At 38.5% G+C, this 22,344-nt stretch overlaps 1 protein-coding gene across 1 annotated transcript in view; it reads right to left on the reverse strand.

Annotated features, from left to right (window-relative positions):
- The window catches only part of LOC117166308 (protein groucho), a 76,094-nt gene that overhangs the window by 26,396 nt on the left and 27,354 nt on the right, over window positions 1-22,344 (reverse strand). The window contains exons 2-5 of the mRNA XM_033350163.2: window positions 17,466-17,563; window positions 14,269-14,332; window positions 7,052-7,096; window positions 3,469-3,606 (exon numbers count right to left, since the gene is read on the reverse strand). Coding sequence (XP_033206054.1) covers window positions 3,469-3,606; window positions 7,052-7,096; window positions 14,269-14,332; window positions 17,466-17,563 — 345 coding nt within the window. The remainder of the gene's footprint in view (window positions 1-3,468; window positions 3,607-7,051; window positions 7,097-14,268; window positions 14,333-17,465; window positions 17,564-22,344) is intronic.

Genomic DNA, 22,344 nt, shown 5'->3' on the forward strand with positions numbered 1-22,344 from the left:
CGAATGGTTTGTTGAAATAAACGAAGCCTTGTTATAATATGTCGCTATCGACTGTTAGCAAGGCGCCAGGGTCCATTGGGGAAGGATGTTGTCCTATATCATCAATTTATTATTATTTTACTATTTGAATAATAAAAATACTCCCGTGGCGTCCTGATCGAAACATGTGATTTCGACGTGGTAGTCAAAGTGTTAACATACGTTGAAGTGGGTCCCACTTCCAGGAAAACTCCACATCTTTTCTAAAGCTTAGTTTTCTTAGTCCTTGAAACCATTCAGTATTGTTTAGCACTAAATCAATTTGAAGGGCCTCTCAGCCTTATAGTTTTCTAGGAACATGCCTTGCACAGATGCTGCAACGAGGTACAGACAGGTCAGTTTTCTGTAATTGAGTAAATACTCTTTCGTAAAGTAAAGCTGCCAGCCTGCGGATCTGGACTAGCATACACATTGTACTTATAGTTAAACTTGCTTAAATATATTTTCTACTATAAATACATCCATCCACGCATTTTCTCTCTCTCTCTCTCTCTCTCTCTCTTTCTCTATTACGAGATAAAACCTTAACAAAATAAAATATTATTAAATGCAACTAATAAATTTCTCCCATATCGTATATTATATCGTATCCTATTGTATTCGTTTATTGTATCGAAGCTTATGATTGTTACAGTCTTTTCGTATATATGGGCGCTCGTTGCATTTCGTTTTTATCTGAGTTTATTCCTTTTATGCTATTTATCTAGGTAGATCAATATCTTAATTTATTACACGTGTTATTATACAGGGTGGGCAGAATAAAGAGCGATTTTGAAAAGCGCGGCAATCGTATTGTGTCGATGGGAGAGAGTGGGGACGCTGTATCAATGGAGCGGCGGACCCCTCTTCAGCATCGCGCGTATACTGCCAAAGCGTTTTATCAAAACGATGCTTTCCGCAACCATTTTAACATTCAGACCGATGTCGTCTGATTAAAAAATGGGTCGAGACTGAAACATGGGTGGTTTGAAGAGATTTCGTCAACGACGAGAAAAACGCCTGGAAGACCAAAAACAGTGCGTACACCCGAAAACAACATGTAACAGCGTGTAAGAGTTGCGATCGGAAGAAGCCCGCGTCGTTTGGCTCGCCAGCGCACAGCGCTACATTTAGGATTTCCAATAGAACGATTAGATGAATTTTACACAATAATCATCCGTACGAAGTCCAAATGGTTCAGGCTCTTAAAGGAACAGATAACGTGAACCGAAGACGGTTTCGTGAAGAATTTTTAAATTTAATTAATCAAGACATTACAAATAATTCAGGGATGAGTGGCGAGGCCCATTTCCAGACAGGAAGTGGTTCAAATTCCACTGGCAATGCCGCGGAATGTAACGAATAACTTGAGAGCCCGGCTGGAAGCATGTGTATGCTTGAGCGGACGTCATATTACCAGAGTAATTTTGAAAAATTAGTTACTTTTCCATTCTAATATTTATTTTTCTTTAATACTTTTTTACGTATTCGAAGGCGGTGAAAATAACATTTCGAAAAATTGATTGTTCCTTTTTACAGCTTTTTTAAAATCGCTCTTTATTCTGTCCCATCCTATACATCTTCTACGTGTCAGTCTTTCAGTCTTTGGTGTTTCGTTCCTGTTCCTCCTTTCTCTGTTCGTTCATGCGGAAAGCATCCAACTTTCTGCTTCCCTTCGTGAAGTTCGCCAGTTGTCATATATGTTTCTCGGTTTGTTGTTACTATTTCTGCCCATTCCTTGCTTCTCGGTGCGATTGGTCTGATCTCTATATACAAATACATTGTGTAGCCGCTCAGTATATGTTTCCGATTTTCTGCGTCTCTCATATCGCAATACAAACAAATCATCATTTCTTAAAAAGAATCCCTCGTACTGGGTTTTTCTGCTCGCCGTATATGATTACTAAATTTCCCTTTAGCCTGCGGTGTTTTTAACGCGCATGTAGCTGCGCACGTGCAGAAAGAGTAATTCAAGCGTGTCCGGGGCCACGAGGACCGTGCATTCGTTTAGGCGATCGGGAATTATTCAAGTCGTGCACGCGAGAACCGACACGGAACTCAATTATACGTGCCGCGGCGGTCGAATGCCAATTTCGCATTCGTCGACCCTGCTATCACCGGCATGCAGCCTATGAGTATGAGAAAAACGTTTCCCACCGGAAGTCTGTCGTACACGAGACGCGAAGAAAGGACTCGGCTTACCTACACCTCATTCCCTTTTCAGCTTGCACGAGTACACACGGTCGCGCGGTTAGATTCGGTGGACTATTATGTAAATTGAAGCTCGCTCGACAACGACGGACGTACGCGATCTTGGGTGGCGGGAAAAAAATTCTTTTTCTTTTCTTTTTTTTTTTTAAAGTGGAAACGCGTTTGCGACTCGTCCAGGTCAGGTAATGGATACGCAAGGGTGATTCACCCGACTTAACGACCTTAAATTACCCGCTCGCCGAATAAACGGCTGGTCGCGTGTAAAATTGTCTCGCGTTTTGCCTGCTGCGGTAGGTTTTTGCGTGTGCACCCATCTTTTTTTCGTCGCCAAAATATCGCAGATCATGTTGTGGCTTCTAAGTGCAACATGCGATACTTCGCTTTGAAGATACGGAAGATACGGTAGATATGAGAAAAGAGGAGGTGTATGGGATGGGTTGAAACGATCATTCTGTGTACATGGGTTCTGGGTAGTTTGCCGATCTTTATGCATTTATAATGTGAAAGTACCAAATTGCGCAGAATGCACATGGTATGAAAAAAACGTATAAAACATGCAAGTATAGTGATTTGTATAATACTTGGTAGGTAGAACAATTTTCTAGCCAAGTTCTAGCTTTTTTTAATCATATTCTCGAGAATATGGGTTTGCATAAAGATAAAGTCTAGTTATTTATACGTATCTTACAAGAGTAACAAACGGTGTTACTCTCTGGTTATGAAAGTGTACAACAGGCTAAATTCCATACATTTTTTATGCGACTAAATTGAAGTTATTGGACGTGTGGTCCAATTGGAAAAGGCGAATCGTACGTAAAATGTACAACCTAATAAAAACATTTAATTGTGACTCGTTTGTATTTCTACATCGGCAAGCATACGAATATCATTCGTATGATTTACAAATAATAAAACGACACGTAGCAATATTGCACTTTCGCGTTTATCGCAACGGTTCGAATCAACACGACGAAGAGGATGAAGGTTAACGAAAGCTCGACTATATCTCAATGAAAAAATTTACGACACCGATAAAACTTATTTAAAGCGATCCTTTAAACGTCCACTCGATTGTATCCGAGGTACTGAAACTGACAGATCATTACTAAACCTTTTCCTCGACGGAAACGCGTAATTTCACGATGCACCTGTTGCGATATCCTGACGCGTAATGCTGATCGAACAACCGCTCTCCTCTGTTGGAAAATTAGTCAATTACGGAGCATGACGCGCACTTACCCCAATTATGGAGTTCAGCTCCGTCATCGTGACCTGTTTCGCCCTATCAACAGCGGTTGCAACTTGCTGTTGATGTTCCTGAGACAGAAAGGGCAGGATCTGTCCGATGATAGCGTTCAGTCTCTTCGATATTTCGGCCTGTAAAAGGAACAAAGGTTCGAGGTTAACGAGAAACGTTCGTCCCCGATTAATATCTATATAAAAACAACAATATATGGACGATCTTGCGCAATAATTTATCAAGTAACAACGTTAGGTGTAGAAATTAATTCGCTGTCTTTCAAAATAAATTTATCATTTATTTATCCATGTAGTTTTTGGAGCAATAATTTTTTCTTTTTTCTACTATTTTTTTTAGCATTTGAAGTAATGTTACGTATGCTGCGTGTTAGAAATGTTAAGATTAAAATTGGAAATCTCAAAATAGTGGGGAAGCGTTTAAATTTCATATGGATTCGTAATTATCGAGTCAAAGTAAAAATATCAAATTAAATCGTATAAATAATGTCAATGAACTGACAAGTTACGAGTTATAATTACAAACTTCTGTCTTATAATTTCATAAATTTCCGCCAGAAATTAGATGATCGGCTGAATCGTAATTCGTGAAATTTACTTAAAAATCTCGATTCGCGATACTGCGTGTTAGAAATGTTAAGATTAAAATTGGAAATCTCAAAATAGTAGGGAAGCGTTTAAATTTCATATGGATTCGTAATTATTGAGTCAAAGTAAAAATATCAAATTAAATCGTATAAATAATGTCAATGAACTGATAAGTTACGAGTTATAATTACAAACTTCTATCTTATAATTTTATAAATTTCCGCCAGAAATTAGGCTCGTTATTTGCGAAATTTACTCAAAGATCTGGATTCGCGAGATCATCAAACGCGGTGGCTGTTGTACATAAGAATTTGGTAGCACTGGTAATTTTTGTAACACGTGACTTGTACAGTTTCACTGATAATATTAGTTTTTCATTGAATGGTGTAAGAGGGACCCGGTCACGGTTCGTCGCTTTTTTAACTTGGCACAGTGGGTGATCGGTCGACGCGTGAGAGCTACGCGTAGTAAAACGTGCCGGCAACAAAGTGCATAAAAGAGGAAGGAAGCTTTTATTTCGCTTTCGCGGTGAACACATGCTTTCCAGCTGCCCGGAGAGATGGAAAATATTTTTGGCCCACTCACTTTTCGCAAGCAGAGTGTTTAACCGTGGACACTTTTAACACGCGATGCGGTAAAATTAGACGTACAAAAGAACGAGATACACCGCTGTGAAATTACGTTTCAACTGTTTGGTTTCGTCGACTGTGTCTTGCTGGAGTTTTAATTGGCCAAGCGTAGATGTTTGTTACACAGATATCAGAACCCTAAACTTTTCGAGCAACGAGACTACAGATTTAGAATATTTTCTTCTAAAACATTACACTGCGTGGATATTTAATTTCACCTATTCTTAAGAAATATCGACTTGAAAGAGGAAAAAGGAATTCTTTAAACTTTTTCTTATAATATTCCATATTGTCGTAATACCTTGTCACACTATATAATGTATATTTGTATAATTAATTTATCGACTCGATTCGTATATTAATATATCATAAGGAAGAAATTACAATAAAAATTCCTCTCGACCAAAAGTTTCCAATTTCTAACGTTCCCTCAATTTGTTTTACGCTCGATTGCATATTTACATCCGATCAAAGTTATTTACCAAAAATTAATGTGTGCATAATTCTACCGTAAAATCGTTCAACCTGTTTGTTCCGCCGGTTAATTAATATTTTGCCGCGGCAACTCGACAACATTTTGTAAAGGAAATAGGCGGAATGCAAGCAATATTCATCGAACCCGCGTATTTCTAGCATGGATGGGCTGCGTCTCTATTTTCGTCGCAAGAAGCTGGTAAGAGGCGGTGGAACCGCGGAAATAAGCGACGCAGCCAGACATAAGGAGGATGATTAACGAGACGCGTAGAAAAGCTGCGCGTCACGGCTCGGTTTCGCCGGTTTAACGAGCCGATCCCTTAGTTTACGTCCTCTGTGTATAGGAAACGAGCCGTACACCAACTTAACTGCACCTATGTAGCCTGATCAAAAAATTCGACGAACGCGCTATTTATGTTAATTACTAAGCAGAAAAGAAAAACAGCAAGAAGATACGACTTTTACGAACTTGATTTATCTTTATCTTTGTGTAAATTTTAACTTAATAGTTAATAACCATTACGAGGTCTTTCAGAGCCGGAAATTAGTTCCCTTCTATTTTGATTCTTCGATTTTCTACGGTGTATTGGAAAAGAATTCTGTACATATTTGATGATCATTTTAAAAGATATGTGAGAAATACATAAATTTAAATTCCTAATAATAGTTATAGATAATCTAGCTTAAATTTAAAGTAAATTTACTAGCAAATTAAATAGAGGTAAACGATCTGTATCCGGCAGATTATATTTATCGCAACAGTTTAATTATTCGAATACTCTGAATTTTAACTATTCCGTTAACCAATTTTACTCGATTATCTCCAATAACAGTTGCAAACTAATGTTTCATTAATATCAATCTTACGTGATTGACCTGTCAAATACGCGCACGTTCTAAGGTACACCTATCAAGTATAATTAAGAAATATATTAAGAAGCAAATCTGCAAATTTCTCTACCTAATCTTAAAACAAAATTTCTTCGGTCCTCGTATTTTCGAATCGTACGAAACAATATTTCGAACGGAGCAATATTTACGAATCCGTGGATTCTCCGTAGCGAAGCTGATTTTTTTAAACACGGAGAACGTTGACGCGTACGGGCTACCAAGTTATCGTGCGAACGGAACGTCTTCTCGGAATAGATGTTCGCAAACGGAATCGAAAGTGGCGGCTGCATTCTCTCAGAGCCTTGCCCCATGTCGTCGAGTCATCGCTGCAAATGTTTATTCGGCCGTGTACACGGGACAAACTTATCCCGCTTAATGACTGCGGCAAACACGCGACGTTAACCGGCGCGGGTCTCGAGCCAAGAAAGATCGTCGCCCGATGCAATGCAAGTGGAAGGAAGTGCGCGTGTACACACGCGAAACGCGTTTTCGCGGTCGATTTCTGAATTTCGTGCAACGAGACGGGACTATCGTGTCAGCGATTTTCCACCTTTCTCGCCTCGTTACACGGATAAGCTGATTACTAAAATCTCGCGACACGTTGAAAAATATATTACAGGTAGCTGGTTCGAGACAGGACCTTTATATCGAAAGAATATCGTCGTTTTTATTTGATAATCTAAGGGAAAAGGGAGTTCAATGCGCCTGAGTAAATAGTCAGGTGTTGCATGTTTGAAAAATTTGTATGGTACACCGGTCGAAAATCGCGGTACACTCACCACACTAAAGAAATAAATCAATCAAATTCGAAGATATGTTATATTATTATACCACTAAGCTATAATATTTTACCAAATGTCCTACTGGACAAATTGAAAAATTTAAATAAATAAATAAATAAAAAAAAAATCGCGGTTATATGTCGGAAATGATGACGAGAAAATTTATGATAATTCTTGGTGCAGAGGGTAGAAGGAACTTACTTGTTTGTGCATCTCCACGTTTAGGCCGTACGACATTTCGTAATACTGTAACAGAGAACATAAATTGGTTATGCATCAAAATTATAAATACGTCAACTTCTAAATGAAAATGGATTATTAACTTTTTAACTACGGTGTATACTAAAAGAGCACAATTATATTGCATTGGATGAAATTATATTTGGAAATCAGTCGTTGATGCGCGTTAGAAGCGTTGAATTTCTTATTTAAATTTCGTATTTTGAAGCATTTTTTAATATAATTGCAAAAGTGCAGTGTATATCGATAGACTGGATATGCCGATGGAAATTCATATTTTTGTGAAAAGAACTAGAGAAACGAGAGATTGGAACTGACCAGAAATTTATCTCACATTCTAAATATCGTAACATGGATATTTTTGGATATTTCGTGCATGTTTGAACTTCATACGATTGTATATTTTAATCGAATTATTTATTATTTCTTCGATACACATTTAAATTTCCTATAAATGTAGCTACAAATATCCGCACTTTCCTTTTAATATATACGAGATTATCAGGTAATTAAAAGATATATTGGCTGTACATACAATTATTGTATATAGAGTTCATAAATATGTTAATGACACATTAAGGGCATGCATAGCCGCCTTTTGTAAGCAAAGAGTTAATTAGATTTTCCAATGATTAATTCTTAACTACGCTGGCCTGTGATAACTTGAAATGCCAAACTAAAAAGCAGCCAACGTATAATAAGAGAGAAATGTTACGCGCGAATGAGCTTTCCAAGATTTATTTTCGCAAATACGACGAAATAATAATGTAAATGAAGCGTCATGTGTAAGACGCGGTCCGTTATTTCAGAAATATATTTCTCCATTATGTATAATGTCATTAGGTTGCCGTTTCATCATTTTGATGCTTTCAGTGGAAATAACAGACTAGCAATAAGTTATATAATGCCTGTCTACAATGTTTCCTCGATGATAGAGACAAATTTCTAATATTGCACAGAAAACATCAAAACAGAAAACTTAACTGTTTTACATTCGCACAATATTCTTCCTCGTTTTATATCGAAATTTCATTCTGAAAACAATTACCAACTTCTATAAAGTAAACCTTTATAAAATATCCAACAGCGAAATTACGATACAATATTGACCATTTTTTAAAATACACAAAATAGATGGGAATTATCAGAAATTGGAAACAATAACATTACTCTTTTACAGAGTTCTCGGTTAAAAATCAATGAACTTTTCCATAGAATCCAACTACAACATCTGACTTCAAGGGACAATAAATAGATGGGTTTGAAAGGAATTACAAAAATCTAAAGAAACAACGTTACTCGTTTACAACGTTTTCTCGAACAACGCAATTAACTTTTATAATACACCTGATAAAAATTTAAGAGGACGATAATAAGACGGGACAAGAAAGAAATTTACAAAGTCTGAAAGGATAATGCCGCTCGTTTACAGAATTCTCTGCAATAGATCGTTCGCCACTTATTATTATACCGCGAAAACTCGGCGATTCGTCCCGTCAATTCCACGGAAACAATGTTCAAACGGTTGAAAAATAATAATATGGCGTCGATTCTGCCGTCTTACGACACCACAGGAAACTCCTAGAATTCCCGATGCGAAGTGTCTTTCATCGGCTATCAACGGTGGTCGTTAGCAGGGCAGCGATGAGGCGGTCATAATTGCGGTAAACGAGCATTTTACCGAAGAGACCGTTTTGTAGCGTCATTACTTAACAGTCAACTCCGAGGCTCAGCGGCGGTCATTTAGCATCGCGTCGTTCGTACAGCGCGGCGTCTCTTCACTGCCAGCAATTTAACATCATTTGCCAGATTTGTCCGTGTCTTGCTTCGTTATTTCGACGTTGTTACTTTTTTCTCTCTCCTCGCCTTTCCTCCTTTATTTCCCTTTTTTTCTTTTTTTTTTTTTCTTACATCCTTCTCTCCCTCGTCTTCGCCTTCTTTTTTTCATCCTCTGGCTTTCTTACGGCAAGGCATCGTGGCGAGCTACCACCTGCCCGACGTCGCCGCCTCCTTGCACATCCGCGTCATTAACATCCCCGGGTACCATTAATCTCGTGAACGAGCGGTGGCGCGAGCGAGCTTCGACTATATCTGCCCCCAGTCTCTCTCTCTCTCTCTCTCTCTCTCTCCCTCACGGCATGCAGCACTGCACTTTCCGTGGTAACGCGTTATTAATTATCGTTAATCGCGATAAACTTAATCGAGTCTAGTCGAATACACTCCAGAGAGACAGAGGAGCGGACGGTTGTATATACGTAGGATTTTGCGCGAGGGAGCGAATTGGAGTGTGAGCGGGAGAGAGAAATTATACGAGAGCGTATGAAGAAGACGGAAATAGATAGAAGATGAAGGGCAAAGAGACGATGAACATAGATGAGAGAGAGAGAGAGAGAGAGAGAGGGAAGGGTAGTAGAACGCGTGCAACACGCTCGAGAGCCAGGTACAGGTTCTTAATTTTACGGGCCATTAGCCCCGTAATTACACGGGCGAATTAATTGCGTCGTAAGTAAGTTATTCCACCCGAGGGAGAAGGGGGATGAAGCGAGCCACCGATGGAAAGGAACACAGCGGGGACAGGGGGAGGACATGCTGAGGAAACGGCGGTGGTAGGAAGAGAGCAACAGAGGCGAAGAGGGCAGGAGGCAGAGGTTGTTAAGATCAACTGCAGCAGCAGGAACCAGCAGCGACGATCAGCAGCGGTGATGGTGATGGTGGTGGTGGTGGTGGTGGCGGCAGCAGCAGCAGCCCTTAGTAGTAGTGCACTCTCTGGACCAACTTCCGCGACTCATTATGGCTTGCACAACAAATTAACGTGACGGGCCTCGACCCCTGTACACCAGCGTCCTTAACGTGGCGCTTGTTAATGAACTCGACAAAGAGAACGAGAAAAAGCACGCGATCTCCCTCGATTCGCCAACGCGCCCTTCTTCTCTTCTCTTAGTTTCTTCCTTCTTCTTCTACTTCTCGTCTCACCGTTGTTGCTCCGCCTTGGCACCGACACCCCACCGAGATGTACTCTGTACACGTCGTTTAAGCGAGTTAACAAGCGGTCTTTTGTTAGAGACCTGGCCTTTTTTTTTTTTTACTGCCGCGTCGGTACTATTGCTCGAACAGCTTTCTTTCTTTCTCTTTTGCTCTCGGAGAGTGATCTTGTTAAGGGGGGATAAATGATCGGGCCAAGGCGTGCCCGAGGTGTAATTCAATCCGACAAATTTTTATTGACCGGATAGAAATCGATCGGCTCCCCTTAGAGAAGTCGAACGAGGATAGGTCGAAGCGCGTTGCTTGCTGATTAATCGCAGAATTAAACGCGTTTCGAGATATTCAGAAACGACTTTGATGTCTTAGGGAAATGGAATCGCGGAAACAGGATAAGCTGTTTGGAGGAAGGACGTTTAAAAATTTTGGAAATTTTCATCATCGTTCTACTATTCTGTAACAATTGATGAGTATTAACAGGCATAGATATGAAAGACAATTGCCTGTATTATTATATACAGGTTGAAACAATTAGGAGATCATTTTCATCTGCATAGTCATTGCTTGAGTTCGTATATCCTTAATTGCCTCAAATGTCAAAAGCTTGGAATCACCCTACATGCTCCGTAGAAGCGAAGAACCGGAGAACAGAAACGTCAGCTCGGAATTCTGTCATCTCCGAAAATTCTATGGTGAAAAATCTGTTACATCGATCTGATATCAATTTCGAATCGATGACAAAAGTAGCCGAACATTCGGTACGATCCGACTGAGAACTGATCCCAAACTTTTCATCGATAATGCGCTTGTAACAGAAACAATCTGAGAAAACGTTCGACCAAACGTAAAGGACGAGATTCCAACGACAATGATTCATCCCTGATATTTCGCCCTGTTGTAAATAAGACAAAACACGCGACAAAATGGAAAATCCCAGCCTATTAAAATACGTAACAGAGATACAACGAAAGGCCAGCACGGTTGGCAATATTTACGAGGACGTTCATAGAAGTTGGTATTCGTTGGCGGGAAACAATGCGTTTAGTGCATGTTACAAGCAATAATAACGTCCCGGGGGCAACAAAATCTACATTCCACGGTAACAGAAATTATGAGACAGAACGTGTCTTAGAAAGCCTCGCGAGGAACAACGTGGCTCGTGTCGATAAATCTCCATGGAGTTTCTCTCTCTCTCTCTTCACGGCGACTTCCTCCGGCGGCAGCCGTGTTGGCTCGTACGCTTGATTAATCGTGTTTAAACTAGTCGCCTCCGCGCCAATTAAGTCTGTACAACGCCCTGTGCAAGAACAGCAAGAAAGGGACCGAGGGAGAGACACTCCCTCGTATCCGAGTGTTCGAGGAAAAACAGAACCTAAGGCGAAATGCCACGTCAGGGTAGCAAGGGACAACAATAAATTAGTATATCAAACCGATATACGGGCCTTGAACAAGGCGCCATATTATGTCCTTATAGTTCTCTATCTGTAACTATGCGCGTTATGTAGGACAGAGAAGTATGAGACGCAATCACGACGATTAAATTGTAAGAATGTTATTTTCCTTGCTGTTTGCTTCTGTTATCTTTTGCGTTTAATTTATCATTTTATTATTAGGTTATGACAAATACAAGGATAGCAATAGTGTTTTTACGTTTTAGACATTATCGCCGTTTCCTTTTAATAGGGTTATCAATGAAGTAGTAATTGCTTTTGTTCGTAAGAAATCTCATTCACTTATGTTCATTTATAATAATATCGCACACTTGCTGCAGAAGAGATACAATTTCAAGTATACGTTCTAGATACGTAAGAACTGCTACGGATAGAAACAATGCTTCGTTCTATTACGTTTCAACGTCGTAAATGAATTTACAATAACAGAGCAACGAATTATCTTCCTCTTATTAATCGTGATATTCTTGATACGAAGTACCTATATCGTATAGAAAATTTCTATCACTCGAAATTTGTATATCTTTTCACTGGCCAAATAACAAACCGAAGTGTATCTGTGTTACGACATGTGAAAAATGAAAGATCAAAGAAGAAACTTGCTCGAATACGTGATACCCACAGACAGTAATCAGAATCCATGAAACCGTTTCTCTACGCGTGACATTCGATTTCTAGAAATTTCAACCGCTCTATCCCACGCAAGAAACGAAACACGCGAAATTAACACTCGAAAAATGTCAAACGTCCTATTTTACAACGCCCTGAATAAACGATAGTCGCGATATCAGCGTCGATTAATTGTGTCACCGGGACCACAATAAACTCCAACCACACGTCACTCGGTGGACCCTTTCCCTCTTCCTGGCACTCGTGCACGCACGCAGTCCAATTTCGCGAGGGTTAACTGCGAGGCATTTACCATGAAAACGCCTGGCAATAAATCCCATCTTGCGTGCGGCGAGCGAGTGCGGCTCGGATTTCCTCGCGGGACACGCGGATCGGTATAATTAGACTGGTTTACGGCGGTCGATCGTTGGAAAGCATTCGGGTACAAGCCAACGAGGCCAACTACATTATCCTTCGGCATTGCTCGCGCGCCTCCATCCAGCTTGTATTACTTTGTCATTAGGTGTCCCAAGACGGGTCGTTCGTAGTAACGGGTGTTCGAATCTCAACTCGCAAGTACATAATTCGAAGCTTTTCGAGACTATGAAGATGCAAATCGTTTCGAACGCGATCCGAAACTTTGCAACCTCGAAAGCCTCGACGAGTTTTCAATCTTTCAGATTCGCAGTTTTCTAAATTTTGAATGCTTCGAGATCTTGAATTCTATTTCTCCTTTAATTTCTCATCTTATTAACTGCTGGTACCTTATGGCGTATCGATTGAATACTTTGATATTGAAAATGAATGTATAATATCGGATAGTCTAAATAATGTGAAGATCTTATGATGATCAAAATTTCACACTTGAGACACTTGAAAGTATCTCTCGAGACACGTAGGATTTCCAGGATTCAGTGAGAGCTTTCAAGAATTCTAACTTCTAAATCACCTGGAATATAATTCAAAGGTTAAAATATATAGAAAGGGAGAGAGTTAATTCTCAACATAAAAACAATGAAGACAGTTACAAACGATTTCATTTCGCGCTGGAAATGTACCGATGTCGATGAAAAATGAGAAACCTGAAATCTAAGTGAGATACAGAGAAAAAGCTTTATCAACTGACTCATTGATACCATATATTTCTAACGTAAAATAGAATTGTTTATAACTGGAACGGTAAGCTTGAAACAGCGCTTTTCATCTTTTTGATATTTAGAATCGGCCCTATAAATATCCCCCATATATTTTATAACGCGCTGCATAGAAATTCCAAGTGTCAGATCCCATTGCTATATCGAACATGTATTTCAAAAGCGTGGCAACTCAAACAAATTTTTCAGAAAACGCAAAAAACCATTTGAAAGCTTACAAAAAATTTATATATATACCAAACGCATAACATTATTTGGTCAAATATTATTTTCGCAGTTTTTCGTTTTTAACCCTTGAAAATACCCGTTTGACAGTTTTCATGTTTTTTTTGCACAGCATAACTGAATTATTTTCGGTTGTAAAAGCTTTGAAACACACAGGGGGCAGTTCACAAGCCAAGATGAATAACTCCAGATTTTCAAACTTTTCCAATTTTAATGCCAAAGCACTTTGATGCTAATCCCGTGTAATTCCCTCCATCCTCTGTGCCTTTATATTTTGCTGAAGTAAAGCTATTTGTCAAATAAGAAGCTCGCATGCGATACGCTCGTACACTGGATTTTCCCAACCACTGGTCTTCCAATCAGTGAGAACCTCTGGCTCTCTTAGAATCATTAGCTATGCACAGTAGGTGCGCAAGATAAATATACAGATACACGGGCCAGCACACGTGGTTCGTTTGTGTGTAAGTGTCCCTTGCGAGGCTCTGTGTGTACCTGTACACTGTATACCTGAACAGAGGGGAAATGTGCGCGGCGTAACAGGCCAATGTAAAGTCGGTGCGGCGAGGATGCAATTAATGCTAAGAAGCCGAGGTGGTTTAGCGGTCGAGCAAGCATGATTATCCTGGATACGGAGAACGGGGTAGAGATAGAGGCAGAAGGACCAAGCGAGAAGGGATCAGAAGGAAACTTTAGGGGACAGAGGGAGAAAGGAGAGCACGGACTTAACCGGAATTAGTGTTACAGAATGGTAATTCCTTACCATCACGTAATGTCGCTGAATCTCGATCTTCTCCGTGGCCAATTTCTCGCACTCGAGCTTCAAGCTGTGAACAGAGAGAAAGGGGAATTGGTACAGATTAAATGATTTTAATCCCATCTTATGTTTCTCTTAACTTTTGTATATTGTGTGTGTGTAATATATTAAGTGGCGGTCAAGCGATGGTGTAACCTTAATTTTATTGCTTTTCTTAGATTTATGTGACTCGAGATGAATATTTCATTTTGATTGATATTATCCAAAAATAAATGGCTTTTAAATATTCGATTTTAGTATTACAATGAAACATTCTGAGGAGAGAGAAAAAGATACGTCCAGTTGCGTAAAGAACAGCAGATTTAATGCTGAATTTTATGTTTCGGAATTTAGGCATCGCAGAGAAAAATCAATTTGGATATGAATGGTGAAAATATGAATCACGTTATTCGTACGATAAATACGCAAGTAAGACATTGTTTTTAGCCAGATACAGTTCTAAATAGTATATTTATTTTCGTTTTATTGATTGTATATATGTAATGTAACATTTTAGCCAGATCTAAAGAACTTTAACTTAAATATCGAGTTTAAAGGCAAGGCAAGTAAAAGAAAACAGTACAACAAATAAACATAGGTTTACTACAGTCGTACAACGTTTGTTACAAATTCGTAAGATAGAATATAAATTGAAAAATCTGTTTGGCCAGAAGCTTTTACACACCACTGCGTATGTTAGCCAAAAATTGTTGGCAATGGTATAATATAAATATGTCTTTTTAAAAACAACTTATTTTAGATCGCAGATCAATAAATTTTCTCTGCTTTGAAAATTGAACTAACTACACGATATACTTGCACAGCGAATCTCTGTATTGAAATTTTGGAATTTATCTCTTTACACGGTATAAGAAAATCGCACTTTACGAAAACTTTTGGCAACCAACATGCAAACATCCGCTATACGATATTTTAAATGGTCTAAAATATCGTTGCCCGTGTTATTCACTAAGTAGCATAATTTTACAGATAACACGTGGCCATGTGTGTCACACATGCCTACATTACGCACTGTGTAATCCGAGTAACGTCCCACGATCTTTCTACTTTATGCTCGCCGCGTTAGCATAATGTTAATATTAATTGTCGTCGATTATGCATACGTAATTGCGTGCACACGCGATGGCCATTTATGCTATATTCCCTAACCTGTTTCGCCCATCAAACACTCCCTTTCTATTAAACTACCGTGTCTCGTAAGTGGTAGAAGAAGAAAGAATAATAAATGATTGTACATGCAAAAAAGAATAAAAAATGTAGAGTAAGATAATGCGATACAAGGCCTCGTTCTCAAGAAAATTGAGTTTGAAAGTTCTTTGAGTGCACGTGCATCTAATTACTGGCGTATAAAGCTCCCGATAGACGTATCTTCATTAATCATACATCAAAACGATTGCACTTGCAACATTGACGAGTGAAAATGTCAGTAGATGTTTTCGTTTATTAAAAACTCTACCCGATGAATACCTAAATCGGAACTTAAACGTAGAACTCACCACCGAGGAATTTTCAATTTCAATCTTTTTGAGAACGAAACAACTTTCGATTTAAATTAATTTTAATTGATTCATTATAATTTAGTTTAATTCAATTAATTTCAATTAAATTTCATTTAAATTAGACAAATTTTTAATACACATTCCACGAGGCTTCCTATTAAAAGATTGCATCCGTTTGCTAGTGCAAATTCGCTATTAGTTCAAGTTTTTCGAAAACGCAGTTTCCTATGAATTTCATTCGTTCGTTAATACAGATTCACAACTTGAAGTCTTCGTAAAAACGAAGTTTCCTATAAAAAAAAGATCTTCGTTCGATAGTTTCTATCCATTTTTTAATACAAAACCACTCTGTCCTTCGTTGCACCACTTACTGCCCATAATAGACAGCACGTACATTCTGGCGTGTGCACGCTGCGAGAAGTTGGAGCGCAACGTTTGAAATATTGTTCCTATCGTTCTTCTGCATTCTCTTATACCTCGCCGTCATCGACTGGGAACAATGCCGTGTACGTTTGCCAACTTCAAAGGGGTAGAAAAAAAGAAAAAAGGCGAAACGACAAGAAAAAGAGACGGAAGAAAAGACAGAAAGAAAGAGAGAAAAATGGAAAAGAGCTTGAAACTTCCGGCTGGGAAGTTGCAGCTTGTACGAACAATGAAAGTTTCGATCGGCGAAACGCTGAAAAATGCAACAGCAGCGAGATCGAGGCTTCCTTAATTTCGTATTCGCGGTGGCTACGGTGCACGGGTGTCATTACGTGTCTGCCAATAGCCACGTTGTCGTAAATCACTTATGGCTTTTGTGTATCGCGTGCAAAGCCAAGGAAGCAGCTGCACGAATTCCCAGGCTCTTTCTCGATCCGCGATGGTGGTGCCCGGTAGCTGCCGGCTACGTATGCAACTTCGAGACAAAAGGAGAACTTGAAGTGAGAGAGAGAGAGAGAGAGAGAGAGAGAGAGAGAGAGAGAGAGAGAGAAAGAGAGTCTGAAAGGGCTGATGAGCAGGTGCCGCTCGACTTCAATCGTTTTACGACTCTTGTCCCCCCCTTTTTTTTACTCCTCTTTCCTTCTTTCCCTTCTCTTACTTTCTTCTTCTTTTCTCTTTTTTCCCCCTTTTCGTTACACGATTTAATAAACTTATTCGAGCCGGAAGACCTTTTTTCGGATTAGCTCTGGCCCGTCCGTCTTTTTTAATATTAATTCCCTTGGAACCGAAGAAGAAAAAAGAAAAGAAACTGTAATAAGGTGACTTGCAAAGGGTGCAAAGACCTCGAGTCGAATCTCTCCGGATGATTGTTCTTATGTTCTACTTACGCTGCGTTGTAATTAAGTTTCGCCCTTATCGCGGATAGTTTAACGTCGCTGTTCCAAAGGAATTAATTCGTTCCTTACCTCACCACGACTTTTGGTATTTTAATTTTACTTGTGTTTCACAACGAGATTTCGATTGTTTCTAGGTATTTCAGATACCTTTAGATCTCTCTTTAGATTTTCTATTTAGAACGCTACGCGCGTGTAAAACATAAATCAGCGAAAAGTTGGATCGGTGTATTTGTTGTTTTTGTGTAATGAAACGATGACAAGGTGTTAAGAAGTGTGAGAGGAAATTATGCGTAGATCATTATGGTACAAGATATCTGTCACTTACGCGTGGCATTGGTTCTGCAGGAAGTTGAATTCCTCTTTGATCCTATCGCAGGATTCTCCGACTGTGAATTTAATTTGTTGTCCGGGCTGTGGCGGGCCCTGCAATAAATTCACAAGAGAAACGAATTAATAGTCGAGCAATTAAATTAACGATCTTGCTGTTTCTTTATCGTCTTCGATTTCTTAAACATGCGTCTGCCAGGATGTTCGTCGAGTATTCTAGAGCAGTAAGAATTAACATTTTACGTCAAAATACGTTCATTTGTTTAGCAAGATAAGTAAAGCTTACGTTTAACATTTTTTTTTTTTTTGTTATAAGATAATTTAATTGTCACATAACTTTTCATTTTTCCTAGCGAATAATCTCTCAATGATTTTTCTCAACGCACAGTATTACTTAATAAGCAATAATAAAATATATAATATAAGATGAATAATAATAAAAATTACTTAATAATATTTATACGTAGAATTTGATCTTATTTATAAATTTCTAGAAATTTGCAAAACGATTATAAATTATATATCTAAATGGTTCGCAAAATTGCGTAACAAAGTTGAAGCTAATTTCAGCGAAATAACATATTGCTTCGAATGCTGTTACATAAATTAAACAGCAAAAATCATCTATCGGATTTCACAGTAATAATCTACAGCTTAGTTCGCGAAAGTAACAGAGTATAACGGTTGGAATATCTAACTATACAACGTGTGTGGTATCACATTATAACGCAACAGCACGTAAAACACGAGCAAACTTTACAGTCTAAACTTTGCTGTATTAATCGTTGCGCATGTTATGCGAAAACTAGCCGACGGAATATTGCATATTATTATCTTCTTAGTTGCTACGTAGTTTTTATACCGATGGGAAATAAAACTGCTAACATCCGTTTTCGCTATTCCATACACGTTTTATTATCGTTGGTAATGGTCAGTCATTTCACTTACTTGTTGCAAAATAAAATATGATGAAGAAGAACGGAATTTTCTTACGTTTAAGAATGTTTGTTATGGTTAACATAAATGATATTCGTGTAATTACACTGGTATTATTTTACGAACAGGATTTAAGAAATAAAATCTTAAGTAGGAAGTTTTGTAGAATATTATGTTTCATGTTTTACATATTTTCTAACAAATATATATATAAATATATATTTTTATATGTTCATATGTAAACGTATTTAACCGAAATTACACCACGTTATTCTGTTTGAATTATTCACGTTATTAAAGCTTTGAAGATTTCAAGACAAGTTAAAATCCATTGACTCGATGTTAAGATCACTTTCAAAGAATGACGCTTCTGTCTTCAAAACCACACGAGACAAATCCTCGTTAAATCCCATTAACATTCATCAAGACTTTTCGAAGAATTATCCAACTTTCTCCGTATCTTATCTCAAACAAAGAATTCGCTTCGTTTCAAACTGATAAAGGAAAGAGAAGAATGAAAGAAACTAAAGAGAAAGACAAAAACAAAAGACTACACGAGAAAAATATATGTCTTTTCATATCGATCGTCTTTTATGTAGAACCCAGCGGATAAAAAAAAATGTTTTCGCGTGAAACTGTTGAAAGGAGAATAAAAGATACAAATCTTAATTAATTAATACTAATTCAAATCAATTAATATCGGTGCACGTAACCGATGCTGTTGATATTTCTCGAGCGTATAACAAAACACATACTCGAGCCCATAATCAAACGAATTAATTGATACAAAATTGACGCAAAAATAGACGCCAATATATCGAATTTAAAAACTGTTCTCCCATGAAAGATCGTAAATGTGACTTATCGCGTCTGTCACCTGCGATCTTCAATTTGAAAAAGGAATAGCAAAGGCGACGGAAGCGCAGCGAAGCGCGCGATGTGAATACGCGTCAATGCCGCCGGTGAATAATTAATTTCACACAGCTGTTCATCGCGAAGGAGCGAGAATGGATGCAGGAAATAATGCGTTAGCCGATTCGCGAGCCAGCGAAGAAAAGGGGGAATCAGACAGGCGTAGCGAAGAGACGAGACGAGACGAGACGAGACGAGACCAGACCAGACCAGACGATGGTAGGCGTACGGACCATGTGGCATACGGTAAACAGTGAAAGACACCTAAACGCCATTGGCAATCGTGCACGCGTGGGTGAGCCCACGATGTAACGTAACGCAACGTGATAACAAGATTTGCTTGACAGGTGAATCTCGTCCGGCCTCTGGAGACTCCGCGATCCCAAACAATTCTCCTCGCTCGAGGAAATTCTGTTATTTCGAAAGACCAATGATTCGCATTGCCTTCGGCTTCGCTATGTATACTGTGTCCCATTGACAAGGAAGAGAAAGGTGGCTCAGATTTTCACACGTTAACCATTTTTATTTCAATCGAGAGCAGAGATTATGTTTATGACAGAAAGAATTGAAATTAACGTATTTGAAATCAATGTATCTCTGTCAAGCGACTAAACGATACGAATGTACTTTTTAAAACTGGTTTTAGACTTTCCTGCGTTATGTTTGAAAGAATCGAAATCCACCTGTTTCATATTGATTTTGATTCGTATATTTGTATTTGATTGATATCGATTTATAAACGTACGTTTCGAGACTGATCTAAGATTTTATTGCATTGTATCTCTTTTACAGAAATACCGAAAGGAACGTGCTTCTGTCGTTCGTGATTTGTAAAATAATTTTTTCCATAGTCTGGTGGAAGAACTCGATCCTGTACGCGTTAAAGATAGCAATGATAAAATTGGAAATCCGTACGTTCGATAATTTGATAAAATATACAACATCACAGTATTTAGTAGCGATATTTCTTAAAAGAACGCGCATGTATATGTCGGAGATGAAAGAACATCGGGGTCTTTCCTTTAGAATTTTTGCGAAAATCCCCAATACTTTAATCTACACTTTTTATTATAGCTGTACTTAAATAATAAAACTTAGAAGTAGTTGTTTATGATTTAATCCGAGTATGTTTGCCCGAGATTTATGACAGCAGGCTTGGACTCGAAGTGATATCTGGTCGCTAAACGTAGCCACAGTCATGGCATGGACTTTTTTACCTAACAGAGGTTAAGTAAGTAGTTGTATTGCTCTCCTTCAAAATATAGTTGACCCGAGAGGTACAAAGAGGTACAGAGAAAGATACATGAGTGAGTTCCACTTGTACTGCGGATAAGTAAGTTGAGTTACACTTGGACTGCGGACAAGTAAGTTGAGTTACACTTGGACTGTGGACAAGTAAGTTCAGTTCCACTTGGACTGTGGACAAGTAAGTTGAGTTACACTTGGACTGTGGACAAGTATGTTCAGTTCCACTTGGACTTTTGAGAAGTAAGCGTATCTGCTATCGTTGACCGTTGACCGTGTATTCGTTATTGAACCTGAGATTATTGTCATTAGCATCTCAGCTAAGCCACAGCTAATTGTCAAATTCTGTAATAATCATATTTGTACCGTTAACTATCATATATATTGTATAACAACAATGGCTAATCCAAATGAATATAAAATCAAGAAAATGATGTATCGCTGTCGAAATTCCAGACAGAGGAAGATTCTCGTGGTTGTATACGGTGCTAAGCAACGAAATTACACGACCATTTAATTTAATCTATCTTCTAAACAACTACCTATGGAAAACGAGTTTCACCGCAAATTTCTCGAAGAAACTTTCAAAAAATTGATGTACTATGCATACACGGACCATCGCTAGGAAACTTAAAACCTATGATTTGCAGTCTCCATCGATGCATGAAACTCGCTCGCCCCGAACCATCTATTCAACCTCGATCGATCGAACGACTCTACATATTCTTCGCGCATAACACACATTTCTCCTTTCATATTATCTCAAACGTTCCTCCGTATCCCCAATAACGTTCGAAATCACGTTCGAGTTACCGCAGAGCCGACATTCGTGTCAACAATATCGCCGAAAATCTAGTTCGAAACTTTCATCATATTTTTCGCGCTCAGGATCGCTTCCAGAAGCGTTTCAGCGGATATTTCTCGATGGAAATTCAGAATTGATCCGAGTGTACATATAACGTGAATATCGTAATTTAACAAAAATATGTTTCAGATTTTTCTATTGGAATTCCCCTACTGGAAGATCGAAGTTCTTTAAACTATCATAACTTATCATATACTTCGTATGCTTGTCATATATGTAACATGTACTCGTACGTAGTTCAAGAATAAAAAAAAAAAAAAAAGAAAAATAATATGTACACAGTACCGTCTAAAAAATTCACGATAATTTCAATTCTTCCCAAAAAGAAGAAAAGTATAGTTTCAGATATTTATTTCGCTTCAATAGCTTTATCACTCAATACCAAAGAACTTCTGCTTCAAGCACCGAAACAGGTCGAAAAACCATTCGCCTTTGTTAATTTGTAACTTCGTAATTATACAAGTTTCTGTTTGGCACGCTAAACTCGAATTAGTGTAGCTTAAAAAAGAAAAACAGAAAAAGAAACACCAATATGCATCATACTTGTGTTACAAACTAGGTCATTCCTTAAGAAAAACTTCCATGAAACTCAAAGTTTAATAGCGCAGACTTATGCGTATCATATTTCCAAGCGTGAAAGGATCGAGATCGTATTACACAAGGTATAGCAATTTTTTACTGCTTGTATATTTGTGGTCCACTAAACCAAAAACAACCTGCATTTCTTCCACTAGCAAACTTTCCAGTAACTCGTCTCCTCTCTTCGATAATTGAAAAATAGCAAAAACCAAGAAACCCGATTTGAAACGAGCAAAATCTCAATTTCAGGGATCACCAGCGAAATTCGATGACAAAATATTTACGGTTGGTGTCGGGACACCCCGTATAGCGGAGAGCGGGTCTTATTCGTTACATTGGT

Source organism: Bombus vancouverensis, chromosome 2 (genome assembly GCF_051014615.1).
Source record: "Bombus vancouverensis nearcticus chromosome 2, iyBomVanc1_principal, whole genome shotgun sequence".
NCBI lineage: Eukaryota > Metazoa > Arthropoda > Insecta > Hymenoptera > Apidae > Bombus > Bombus vancouverensis.